This window comes from Rhinatrema bivittatum, chromosome 3 (assembly GCF_901001135.1).
Source record: "Rhinatrema bivittatum chromosome 3, aRhiBiv1.1, whole genome shotgun sequence".
NCBI lineage: Eukaryota > Metazoa > Chordata > Amphibia > Gymnophiona > Rhinatrematidae > Rhinatrema > Rhinatrema bivittatum.
Genome location: NC_042617.1, coordinates 362,358,611 through 362,372,564, shown reverse-complemented (window position 1 = coordinate 362,372,564; position 13,954 = coordinate 362,358,611). Strand labels below are relative to the sequence as shown.

General features: G+C 40.9%; 1 protein-coding gene across 3 annotated transcripts in view; it reads left to right on the top strand.

Annotated features, from left to right (window-relative positions):
- The window catches only part of ORC3 (origin recognition complex subunit 3), a 211,015-nt gene that overhangs the window by 38,899 nt on the left and 158,162 nt on the right, over window positions 1–13,954 (top strand). For all 3 annotated transcript variants that reach the window (XM_029595436.1, XM_029595435.1, XM_029595434.1), the window contains exons 6-7: window positions 4,019–4,179; window positions 13,229–13,359. In XM_029595436.1, the coding sequence (XP_029451296.1) occupies window positions 4,019–4,179; window positions 13,229–13,359 (292 nt within the window). The remainder of the gene's footprint in view (window positions 1–4,018; window positions 4,180–13,228; window positions 13,360–13,954) is intronic.

Here is a 13,954-nt window from a genome sequence, read left to right as displayed (position 1 = left end):
CTTTGGATAAGAAAGGGAGATTGGAAATCGGGTGGTAGTTGGCAGGGTCTGTTGGGTCGAGGGTAGGTTTCTTAAGGAGGGGCTTGACTATGGCCAGTTTTAGAGGGTCTGGGACGCTGCCTGCGGTGATGGAGCAGTTGATTAAATCCTTAATAGGTTTGGTGATGGTGGGGGTAATGGAGAGGAGGGTTTTAGAGGGAATGGTGTCTGAGGAGTGTGTGGCAGGTTTCATCTTTTTTAGGATGGCTTCTACTTCCATGTTGGTAGTGAGGTCAAAAGTTGTAAGTGTAATCTTTTTGTCATTGGGAAGGGGGGCGAGGGGGGTGGTGTTGTCAGGGAAGCGAAGTAGAATGTTGTCGATTTTGTTCTTGAAGTAGAGAGCTAATTCTTCGCATCTTTTGTTGGAGATAGTTTCATTGATAATGGGTGTATTAGAGTTGGTGAGTTCAGAGACATATGTGAATAAAGCGTTCGCATTAAATTGGTAGTCATGGATTTTTGCCGCGTGGAAATCACGTTTGGCTTGGGTAATCGCGTGACGGTATGTGTGCAAGGTGTTGTTGTAAGTAGCTTTAAGAGTGGTGGATGGTTGTTTGCGCCAGGCGCGTTCTTTAGCTCTTAGTTCTTGTTTAATTGTTTTTAACTTGGTGGAGAACCATGGTTTTCTTTTCTCAAATTGTACTAGGGGTATTTCTTTGTGGATGATGGGGCATAATTCATTGGCTATGGTTGTTGTAAGATTGTTCCAGGAGTGGAGTGCACTGTCTGGGTTGGAGAGATCGATGTTATTAGTTATTTTGTTGAAAGCTAGGGTGAGCTCTTCCGTACTACAGTGTTTACGGAAGGAGATAGTTTTACGATGTTTTTGTGTGGTAGGTGTGGGGACTTTGGTTTCAATGGTAGCATTAATGAGGAAATGGTCGGACCATGGTATCGGAGTGATTACAGGGGGGGTGGTAATGGTTATTTTAGAATTCACAAAGAGTAGGTCGAGTTTATAAAATAGTTTATAAAAAAAACTATTATGGTAAAATATTGTTTATATTCACAGACAGGTTGTAGCCAATTATCTATTTACTTTGAAATTGGTTCAAACAGATTTAATGTCTGTAAGATTAAATCATATATTAAAGATACATCTGATTGTATTCAACAACTATCCCAGATTCCATATGTGAAACCAGATTGGTGGCTGGTCACATCAGATATTTCCTCTTTATACACGAATATACCAGAATATAGTGCTTGTGATTATAGTGAGAGTTTTTACAACATATAGAGATGTCCATTAATAAAAGGTTATTCCTGTGTCAGTTAACAACTATTCTTATTAAAAAAAAAAGTTTCTTCAATTTTGAAGATACATTATATCATCAAGTTAAGGGTGTCCCTATGGGGTCATCTATGGCCCCATCAGTCGCATGTTTATATGTTGATCATTTTGAATGCTAATACATATACAAATCAGTGTTTTGGAAAGATATCATCTTGTGGAGATGATATATAAATGATATATTATGTATTTGGGCAGGTACTTATGATCAGTTACAAGTTTATGCAATGGATTAACACCTTAGACTCTAATCTTCGATTTTCATTTCAATATCATCAACAACATATTGCTTTTTTAGAGCTATGGATCTATAAAAAACAGAACATATTACAAACCTCGATTTTTAGGAATCCCACTGATAAAAATACTGTAATTCATTATAATAGTTTCTATCCGAGGGGCTTGAAAAATAGCATTCCAATAAGCCAGTTTTTAAGATTACGTCGGGTTTGTTCTTTAACAGATGAATTTAAAAGTCAGGCAGATGTTTTGATGAAGATTTCAAGATTGGGGGTATTCTGGAATATGTATCAAGAAAGCATACAAACGCACTCCTTATGCAAATCGGGATAATCTGTTGATACTGTCCTCTAATTCACAAATATCAAGTTTTATCTGTGTCATTCCATTTTCCGGTTATTCTAATAAAATTAAGGCACTTATACGTCGGCATTGGGTTATATTAGAACATGAATCTGTATTTAAAGATCCACCAGTGTTAGCGTTACAAAAAAATCAGTCCCTTCGGGATCAACTTTTTTCCTCATATTTACCTTTTTTAGATGATGATATGGCAGAAGCAAGGGGACAAGTACAATGTGGTAACTGTTTGGTTTGTCCATTAGTATATGTGGCAACTCAGTTTTTGTTAAAGCTCAACAACAGATAGAAATTTTCAGCAAAATATGATTGCCAGACAGCACAAGTTGTATACGTAATTAAATGCCCTTGTGATCAGCTGAATACTGGGCAGACCAAAAGAAAAATAAAAACTCTCATTTTGGAATATTTTGGAACTGAAAAGAAAAGGGCCCCTCTAGACAATCATTGGTGATCGATGGGACATTTTATTGAAGATCTGAGATTTTTTGTTATTACGCAGATGACTCTCAAGAGGGGTGGTGATTATTTAAGGCATTAATACGTAACGAGCAGAGACTCATTTATGAATGGAACACAATGGAACTCATTGGGTTAAATGTGGATATTGAATGGAATGCCTTTCTTTAGTGAAATCGAGGAGATGAGTGCTTCAGCCTGCTCCAGCAAGTTTGCAGGTCGCAGAGGGCTGTCACGCCCATCCAATGAGGGTGCAGGACTCCTCATAGAAGAGTCAGAGCTTGTTTTTCCAGAGGACCTCCAGAGGATTCCTGCTCTAAGGACCTCGGTGTGAGTGAGCAGGCCAGGAAAGGCTTTGCCTTGGGCGCAGGAGCCCTGGGAGCTATTGTGACTTCTTCCCGCTTGGTCTGTGTGGAGTTTTCGTATGTCCCACCTTTTTGGGCTGGCTCAGCATGGGAGATAAGGAAAATGAAATATAAACTTACCAGTTAATTTCTTTTCTTTTAGTCCTGCCAGACTGGACTAGAACCCACCTGAGAAATCCACAATGATTAAGAGCTCTCAGTCTGTTAAGTTCAGAAAACTTGCGAGTATGTTGTTGCCCACTCTGAGGGTAGTTGGCCCAATCATGACCTTGGTGTAGGGATTATCTAATTCCTAGAAAAATTACCATGGAATGAAGTTTCTTGGCTGCATCAGACTTTGGTTGTAGTGGTGATTTGGAAAGCAAAACAAACTATTGACTTTGGTTGTCATAACTTTGACATAGGATCCTTAAGAACTGAAGGCAGAACAAGACCCCTTTAGGGGGAGTGAAATCAGCTTTGAGCTTTATTTCTCTGGCTCCATCTGTTGGCAGGAGGCCATAATCCACTTATTTGGATTGGTCTGGCAGTACTGAAGGAAAGGAAATTAACAGATAAGCTTAAATTTCAACTTTGATTAGTTATTGTGTTCAATATATTATTGTATTTGATTGTTTTAATGTATATTCTGCTATATACAATGTGTTGATAATGTTTTTTAGGTTGTTTTAGTCTGTTAGCTTTTTTAGTTTAATTTGTGTTATTTTGTCCTGTTTTATTTTGCCTTATATGTTTCATGATGTTTTATTTCATGTAATATTGTCAAATGCTGAGGTTTGTTTTTATTGTTTTGTTTTAAATCATTTTGTGGAATTTTGTTTTTAATTGATTTAGAATTGTATTGCCTATTTTATGGCTGTTGCTATGCTAACCACCTAGAATTAATGATAGAGCAGTATACAATAACCAAATAAATATGTTTTGAAATGATAATTAGCCTAGGTCTTTTGTTGGAGTTGGATGACATATAAATCAAAAGTGCAATGTAATATAATTCAACAGGAATTCAATTAGTGGGCCTTATCTGCTGTGATATTCTCTGTTTCTTTGCATGATAAATTCTCTTCTATATTCCTTTACCATCACATTTTAACCAGGGAGTTAAATGGGAGGTATGAAAAAAGAGAAAACGATAGTCTGAGAATTACTAGAGGCAAGGTAAATGAAGGGAAACAAGTGAGAAAAAAAATTGAACAGAGGAATTAAAAAAAAAAATCTGCATAATAGCTGGTCTGAGGTTTCATATTTTTCTTTTTCTAAGGCATAAAACAGCTGCTGCAGAAGCTCCTGGCCCAGCTGATGGGACAGCTTGCAGATGTGGACCTAAATTCAGATGAAGAAGAGGAGCACGTTCAGACTTCCCAGAGGAGGAGAGGGCGTCCCATGGCTTCTCTATGCAGCTGGTACCGCAGCGTAACCAAAGTGCGTTCACAATACCACATGTCATCTTCAATGTCTTCCCTTCAGAATTATAGTTAATGAAGATCTTCTTCAGCTGTTGTAGTCCAAATGTTGTTCTAATTTTTAACTTTTTATGTATCAGTTCCTTCCATTTGCTGCAGGATTTAAATTTGTAGTGAGCAGAAGACCATGCAGAATTCATCCACTGGGGAAAGCCCAATGCTCCTACATGTCGAGGAAATGTCGGACTTGCATACGGCAGGTGTGCGATAACTCAAGTAATGGGATGAGCGGAGGTGAGAAGAAATAAAGGTAAAATAAGTGCTGGACGGGAAGTTTACTAAAGTATCTAGGAGATGATAATTGTTTTTATATAATTTATATTTTCCTAGATATTTTAATTCTTGTACTTCTTGTCTGATCCTTATTTTACCTTTTAATTTCTTCTAGCCACCGCTCATCCCATTACTTGCTCTTTTGGAGGTTATTTTGCCTCTTGGTGCCTGTACAATAACTCTAGCAAAGATTATGTAAGAGCCCACTTTCATTTATCCATATTAAAAACAAAAAGAAAAGGCCTGAGTGAAGAGGTAGCTACCTACCGACTTTGCTTCAGTGTCTGACTCGAGCTGTACTGAAATCAATGCCTGAAGGGTAACAAGAAGCCCATGACCATTATGAGAGGAAATGAGCCAACATTTCTCAACATCCTAAAAAATAATCTGATAGGAAATAAATGTAGGATTTCATAGCTTCCAGATAGATTAATCCAGAACCAGTGGGTTATGTACCTCTACCAGCAGATGGAGACGGAGCAAACTGATGTCACAGTACATATACTCCCGCAGTGACATGAGCCTGCCGGTATTCTCCATCTCCAGCAGATGGTGGACGTGCATTTCCCTACTGGGGTTTGCTTCAGATTTAGAGGAGAATTAATTGGAGATTTGGATTGCCCTGCTGTCCTGCGGTGATACCTAATGGTCTCTCTCCCAGTTGAGAATTCCTGAGGTGATTTCTAAGATCCCTCAAATGAGTGCCTTGGTCCAGTAGCTGGTTATAGGCTGGTGTGGACTTAGCTGAATTAAGCAGCTGAAAGGCAGCAGGTGCAGGAAGCCGAGTGCAGCGGTGATGGTATATGCCCTCTCCCCCTGCAACTGGAAACATCTCTGTACTTGGCTGGTATGGCTGAGATCAGATGCGTTTTAAAAAGAAAGAAACAGACAGTATGGAGGGATTAGCCTCCGGTCTCCGAGCTCAGTGTGACGTCCCAATGTTTGTACCCGCTCACCTAGGGGCTTAGGGGAATAAGGCAGCCTGGCAGGTTGAGCGGCCTGGGTGGGCTAGGCCCTGCTGTTAGTTTCTTTTTATGTGCTCCTCATGGTAGGCTGTGGTGGTGTTTTCATGCGCTTTTTTTTTTTTTGCGCGTTCGACTGCCCTCTATTGGATCATTGGTGCGCGCAAGTGCACACTGCTGGGTGTCTTAATTCTGCGCATGGCCTGTGTGCACATTCCCATATATATTGGTTGTACGCCAAGGTTTGGCGCGCTGACAGTGAGCTTAGCTTTTTGGCGCACAAACTTGGGACATTTAAATTTTGTGCACGTAAAATTTATGTGCATACATTTTTTTCAGCAGGAACTCAGCTGGATGCACGTCTTCAGTCACCTGTTAAGCATACTGGTGGATTAATGGCATTGGTGACTAAGAAACCTAAGCTCTTTTCTCTCTGTGCTGCTTGTCATATTCAGGTATCTCAGTCTGGAGTACTCTCTATCTTATGCCAGCCTTGCTTAGAGGCTCAGGGAGAATTATCTTCATTTGATTTTTCTAAGCCTGGGTCCTCCCAGTTTGATGCTGGCCTGGTTAAGGATATAGCTAATATCCAAGGTAACCAAATGTTCACTCACTGTGAAACAGAGAATTGATAATTGATTTACTAACTTTTACACTACCGTATTTAATCTATATACTAGCATTTTTTTAAACCTACACGCCAAATGGAAGTCACCTTTTTATGTATTGGAAAAATATTTTTTGAAGTGGTGTTGGTAGGTTTCATATAACCGTGTAGGCAACCCTGCCTTGTTCAAGCATATAATAAAAGAGGAAGGCGATCTATGATAGCCGTTAGGATAAACACAAAAATAGATGCCTGGATCTTTTTCAATTGTTTATTCAAACAGAGACGTGTTCACAATTCGCCCGACGCAGGCCGAGTTTCGCGGCTCAAAAACCGCTGCCTCAGGGGCTTCAACAATCCACAGTCGTAATTAGAACTTAGAAGTTAGATTCTCATCCAATATGCAATCAATGATTGTCAGCAATGCAAGAGTCAACTTTCACAGCAGTGCACAGCTTCAGGTCTCTGCTCATACTCAGTATGCTCAGAAACTCGGCCCGAGTCGGGCGAATTGTGAACACGTCTCTGTTTGAATAAACAATTGAAAAAGATCCAGGCATCTATTTTTGTGTTTATCCAAGCATATAATAATCATGAACCAACCAACCACCACCAAAGTTTTTATGTGAATGCAATTAAAAAAAATTTTTTGTATATGATATTACCTAAAATTTTCAACAATTTTTTTTTGAGACATCCAGAAAGAGTATATATAGACCCACCAGGTCTTCTGTTAATTCCTTGATTTTATGTAATAACGTGACACCATCACATGTGCACTATTCATTATAAGCTACATCTGGGTTTATAAACTCACGCTTTGTGTTGTATAGACAGTACTCTTTGATAATATTGTGAGCTCTTCACATATTCACATAGTGCCGTATCAAAATCCCAACATGTACATGTTTCAGACGATCCACGTCCTTCCTCAGGGGTTATGCCCATGAATGGTATCTACCCCGTTATTTATAGCAGAGATGGTTTTAAACTAAAAGTTAAAGTTACTTCCTTTAAAGGATGCCGACGGCTTTCCTCCATTAATACATCTTCTTGGTGTAGTGAGACTTCAAATATTGTGAATGTATCACGCCATATGCGATATCTTCGTTGTTATCCAGTCCGGATGTCAGCTGAACCTGGGTATTGAAGACGCTCATTTATATTAGATACGTTGTGCTTCATCAAAAGCCAATCAACTCTAAGGTTGGATTCCATCCAATAGGAAATCACTCTAGTCACCAATCTTTCGTTCAAATGTTTCACCCACGCCTACTCGTATGTGCGTGCTTCCGGACTTGTTGGAGAACTACTGAAAGGGATGGCGAGATGGACAAGTCTGTAGACCGGACCTCGTTGAAAGCCTTAAAACAAAGGCTACCATAACAGAGTAAGAAAATAATAAACATCTACGTGCCCAGCCATAGCAAATTTATATGTGGCAGACTTTGAGGAGTGTCATATAACTACATCTACATGGTGGACCGATATCCATTGCTGGTTCCGGTTCATAGATGATATTTTCTTTATCTGGACCGGCACGGATAAACAGTTACAAAGATTTCTTATATGGATCAACACGGTGGATAACAACCTGCAGTTTACCGCACAAATTTCGACAAGTAGCATCACTTTTTTAGATGTACAGATTACTAGATCCGGAAGTAATCTCAATACCACTGTACACCGCAAGGCCACCGATAGGAATAATTTATTGAGATTCTCGAGTCACCACGCATACAACTTTAAAACGGGCTTACCAGTAAGTCAGTTCTTTAGAATTAGTCGTATATGTTCCACTAATGAGGAATTTGAAATACAAGCTCATATACTGAAGGAGAGATTCAGGACAAGAGGATACCCCGTTAAAGCTATACAGAAGGCCTACAAAAGGGCCAAATTCAGTAATCGACAACAATATTTAGCATATAGACCAAAAAAGGAAACCAACTGTTTAGTGTGCGTTTTACAACAACCTACTGCCACGGGAGCAATTATAGCAGCCATTAAAAAAACATTGGCACGTTTTAGCTTTGCATAAAGAATTACACAGCTGTGTATGTGGTGGCTGAAAAGCCGTTGCCCACTCAAGTTAGCGCTCATTCTACTAGGGCTCAGGCAGTGACATGGACGGAGTTTAGTTTGTCTCCCATTGACATTTGCCGAGCTGCGATGTAGTCCTCCTTACACTCCTTTTCCAGGTATTATCATCTGGATGTGCAGGCCCGGGAGGATGCAGCCTTTGTACATGCGCTTTTGATTGGACCATGGGCAGCCTCCAAATCTTTCTAAATTTCTCAGCCCAGATGAAACCAGGATTTTTTAATACAACATCAAATAACATTCCTGGTTAGCCTTATACCAAGAGTGCTCAAATCAGTCCATGGGCTCCCCCTCTCTCGAGATTTATTTGCATGCATAGCCTCCTATGTATTCAGATTTTTCATGCATATTCATTAGGGATATCCTGAAAACTCCACTGGCTGGGATAGGGGGCCTGAACTAGTTTGAGCACCCCTCCCTTAGATAGTCTTCTTGCAGGGGCTAAGACTTCAACACATTCCGGCATGGTCTTTAATATCAACAAATCATTGGGTATTAAGAATCATGCAGCAAGGGCAATGTTTAAATTTCAAATCCTCCAAACAATCCTCCAAGGAGGCACTTCCTAGTTGCAAATCAAATTAAACTTCTGCAGCAAGAACTATCAACCTACTCTGAGCCATTACAATAGAGCCTATTCCAGTACAGGAAAGGAACATGGGTTTCTGATTAAAAAAAAAAACCAAAACAGATCTTTGTCTTGTCCTGCACCTCAGAAACCTTAAGTGTTTGGAAAGAGAAAAGTTCAAGGTGAACTTAAAATATAATCTTTCTTTAATTGGAGATCCCTCAGTTGCAAAGAGGCGTACACACCTATTCCAATTTACAGAAAGTTGCAGAGAATTTCTCCATTTTATCATACATTATGATCAATATCAAGTTCTCCCTTTTGGTTTCTCATCAGGTTCAAGAGTCTTCACGAAATGCCTTGTAGTAGTCGTTGCTCAACTAAGGCTACACAATGTATTTTTGTTTTTCCCTCCCTGGATAATTGGCTCATATAATGCCAAACCCATCTGCAAACTTGTACTTCCACTTTTCATTCCCAAGGATTTATCATCAATTTGCCAAAATCCAACAAAAAACCCTTTCATGTGATGGATTTCATCTCGATGCAACATAGGGTAAAGCTTGTCTTCTTCACAGAGAAACAATCTTAAGAAGGAAAATCCTGTTCTCCTAACAAAGATAGGTTATAGCCTGTTGTTTTATGGAGATGTTAAGGTATGAGGCAGCAACAGTCCATGTCGCCCCTTTCATACACCTTCCCATGACCACAGCTTAGTGGCATCTAAAATTCCAGTAGAATTAGCTTCTCCAACCACTATCTTACAATGTACAAATATCCACCACTGTTATACATTCTCTCAAATGGTGGTCAAACTCTTACAACATACTCAAGGTTACTTCCTTCAACAAGCTCAGAATTAGGAAACAATGTGGGTCATGTGATGAGAGCGAGCTTGAACAGCAGTGACTTTCTACTGCTCCCAACCCGCGATAGCATTTAAGTCTCCAGGGCTGTTACACTTTACCACTGCACTGTTCAAATGGCTGAGAAGGTGTTAAAAAAAGTCACTACCATTGATGTGGAGTGAGTAGTCTGTGAGATAAAAACATACTTGCAGAAAATCCGCTGTGGAAAAAGCAGCCTGCAATGAAGAGACCGGCTCTGACGACGAGAACATGGCTGCTGCCTTTCCCAGAGACCTCGCTGAGGTGGTTAAATTGGCTATAAATCAGCTGGGAGAAATATACATGTGAGTCTAGAAACGAAGCTGGAGTCCGGGGCCAACTGAGTTTCCCAGCTGGTTTCTACAGTTGGGGAGGCCTTGGTGAGGCTTGATAATGTCACATAGAATGTGGAGGAGTTAAAAATGCCTCTCACGGCCATTGGGCAGTGTCTGAATGTCTTGGAGCTTTCCCAGAAAAAAGCTTGCTGAGAAGCACGATGATTTGGAAAATAGGGGTAAGGACAACAATATCAAAATTGTAGGATTGCCTGAACATGTGGAGGGCTCTGATGCCATGGCATTTTTCGCTCCTTGGCTGCTGACACTGCTAAATCTTACCTGTAAGCACAACAAAGTAAAAATTGATCGTGCGCACAGAGAGTTGGCACTGGTCCCAAAGAAAATGCATGTTCTAGAGCGGTGATTATTTTGTCTGCACAATTTCAATGACAAATGCTGTATTCTTGAAGAGGGCAGGAAAATGAAAGAGCTTAGCTATCAAGGCAGATGAATATATATTTTCCAAGATTTTTTTTTACTGATGTTCAAAAATGCAGGCGGGATTTTGCTGAAGTGAAATGAAGTTGCAGGAGAGAGGCCTGCAATACACTTTGCTATACCTGGCTAAGCTCAGAGTATTTCACAAAGGCAAGGCTATGGTATTCGAATTGGTGAAAGATGTGTAGGCCTTCAGTGTGACAACGGAGCTTCTTGCTGACTCCTGCTGGTGCCTTTATATCCTTTTCTGCTGAGCTCCATGGGACTCGGTCCTGAGGGGCTGGGGCATTAGTTCTTTTGTTTATTTCTATGCAGGAGAGACAGTGCTATATTTATGTTTTGGGGGAGGGGAGGGTGGAATTTATCGGGTTAAATGTGTGGGAGGTTTGGGTGAAAAGGGAGGATCGGAGGGACTTTTTTCGATAGCAGGTCCATTGAACACGAGGAGTAAGAAGAGGGTGTTGGTTGGCGAAAGCGCGCATGCCCCAAGAACGAAGCAGGATGGAGTCTCACTTGCTAGTTGCAGGACTGCTGCATGGGGAGGTTGAATGGGTCATAGCTTCAGCAAATCTTGACCACTTACAAGGACATTGAAAGAACAGTTTACGTTCTGAAATGGATGGGGGGCATTTGGGGTATAACTTGTGAAGGAGATTGTGCTGTTGACTAGGATGGGGTTTGTCTGTGATAGATTTATAAGGTGGGGAGGGGAATGAGGGTTAATGTTTGGGAAGGGGGGAAGGATATTCTGGATTGAGTGTTAGAGAAGCAGGCGGATCTTGGGTAAACAGTCATCTGCTTAGTACTTCCCTGTTGTGGGGAGGAGGGGGATGGTTGGGTATGGGAACTAGCAGTACTCATTGATGGTCACATACCTCAAGGGGTAAACACTGTCTACCATTTGTAAACGGGGGGTGGGGGATTGTTATAATGGAGAGTTCTTAATTGGTTTGGGAATTTATTGAAAATAACTCACTGAAAGTAGACAAGACAATTTTCAAGTGTGGCAGTTCACAGAGATGGATATGGCCTTGATAACTTGCTGCATCACTATTCTTTCATACAGCTCTGCAGAGGACATGGCTAATCAGCTTATTGTAATCACCCTCAATGTGAGAGGTATTGGTTCTCCTGTCAAAGAAGTTGCATTCCGAGTTATCTTAAACAGAGGGGAGCATACATTGTCCTCCTACAGGAAACACATTTCACAGATGCAGAGCACACTAAATTGGTTCATGATTGGGTGGGGAAGAGTTGAGTTTGCTTCTCATCCTTCTAAAGCTATAGGGTCTATATTCTTATCCACAATCCCTACCTCTTCAAGTGGAGAGGGTTGATAAGGATCCCTATAGCTGGTACAACATGTTGAAATGCTCTATCTATGGGCAGAAATTTGCTCTGATTTGTGTGTATGGACCTAATGAGGGTCAGAGAAAATTATATGCACAGCTGCTGTCCTCCATGGAGTCCTTTATGACTGCGCCATTAATTATGGGAGGAGACTGGAATGTGTGTCTAGATCCCTCCAGTGACAGCTCGTCTTGTCTGCAGCCTGGAGGGCAGGCAGTTCACTGAAACTATTAATTAAACATTTGGGGCTTCAGGACATCTGGAGGGAACACAATTCTTCTGGTAGAGCTTTTACATGCTTCCCCCTGAGACACAAAACTTATAGTCAGATTATTTCTTGTGTTCTAGTTCTGTGGTGCCTCGAGCCGGACAGGTGCACATATTTCCAGGCACAATCACAACCTTGTCCTTCCGATCCAGCTGACGTAGATTTTGGGCACAGGTACAAGCTGGCATTTTAAATACTGCTCTGCTGAAACAGGAGCCTTTGCACGGGTTGATAAAGGGGGCTATTATGGAATTTTTTAAAATTCATAATTTGGGGAATGTTCCCTGACTTTACTTTGGGAAACATTAAAAACTGTACTACATGGGAAAATTATTAGTTATGCCTCACACTCTAAGAGGGAGAGGCTGAGGAGGGAGCAGTCCCTGGAAGGGTGCATAAGGCAGCTAGAGTTATCCCATAAACATACGAGATCATATAGTACTTATAGGGCATTAAATAAATGTAGAGCTGACCTCAGAGGGTTACAAATGGATAACATTGAGAGAGCTTATCAATATACCCGGCAAAGGGTTTATGAGCAGGGGAACAAGGCTGGAGTTATGCTGGCCCGATTGTTGAGATGTTTGACATAACAAACTGTAATCTTGGGTGTCTGCAAATCTGATGGGGTTATTACACACACTCTGGGGGAAATTAGAGAGAGAGATTTAGATCTTTCTTTGCTCAGTTGTATGCTGATACTGAACAGACCCCTACAAGACTGAACTGACTCAATATTTAAGGGAAGTTCCTTTGCTATCCTTAACAGACAGGCAAGTCTTACGTTCTTATGAGATATACGCATGATCAGAAAGACCTTCTCAGTCTTTCTGAGCTCCGAATTTTTCCATCTTGGCATTGTCAGATGACATCACCTGCTTGTGGTTAATTTGTCCTGCTATCTACGGAGAACACCCATTTACCCACAGAAAAACCCCTTTTGAAAATTGCTAATGTAGAATATTTTAAAATGGGATATTCTGAATAATTAAGTGATAAACTGAAGCTGACCTTCATAAAAATCTTTGCTTGATTATTGAAACAAAACCTTTTTGTTTTAGGGCTCTCCCTCCAGTGATTGATAAAAACAAACAAACCCCAAAATTACCTCTCCGCCCCAACCGTCTCCAACATCTAGCATCTGAAGTTTTCTGCTGAAGGTAATGAAAATGATGTTCACACTCTTCTCTATTTTCTTTTTTTTACATTTGAAGAGAACAAGTCAAAGCAAGAAACGTACTTCCTCTTCTTCCTGGCACTTGCTGACCCCTCCTGTTGTGGTGATCTTGAAGGACTTGGAACGCTTTGCACCTAAAGTTCTGCAGGACTTCATTGTCATTAGCAGGTAAGTGGCCACGTGCCCTAAAACCTGAGTTCCCTGTACGTGTCCAGATCAGTCCTGACTCCTAGGTTTATTCATCTCTGCCAGCAGATGGAGACAGAGAAAAGCCTCGCTGACACGGCTTGATAAGCCCTGGTGCAACCTGCAGTAGCTCAGTATTTCTCTGCCTCCAGTCTTTTTTTGACTTTTTGACTTTTTTTCTTTTCGGGTGAGCCTTCCTCCTGGGGATTTGTTCCTGAGAGGAACCTTTCCCTGCTCGATTGAGGTGGACGAGCTAATGGTTAGTGCTCGCTCCAAGTTGATCTGTGAGGTGTAAATCTGGTGGTCCAGATCCCTCCCCTAAGGAGGCAGATCAGGTGGCTTTACGCTCCTTTTTTCTTTTCTTCAGGGGTTTTTGGTTTCTCTCCTTATTAACATTTGGCTTAGGAGAGGGATTCCCCTGTTGATTTTTTATTTTTTTTTTTTAGGTAAAGTTAATTGAAAAAAACAAACAAAACACAAGAAAAGAAGAAGCACCGGAGCGGTTGAGTAGTAAGGCTCGGGGGTGGGCACCTCCCCCCCGTCCCGTTTTGCCAGTTTTTTGGGCCGTTTTTTCCGG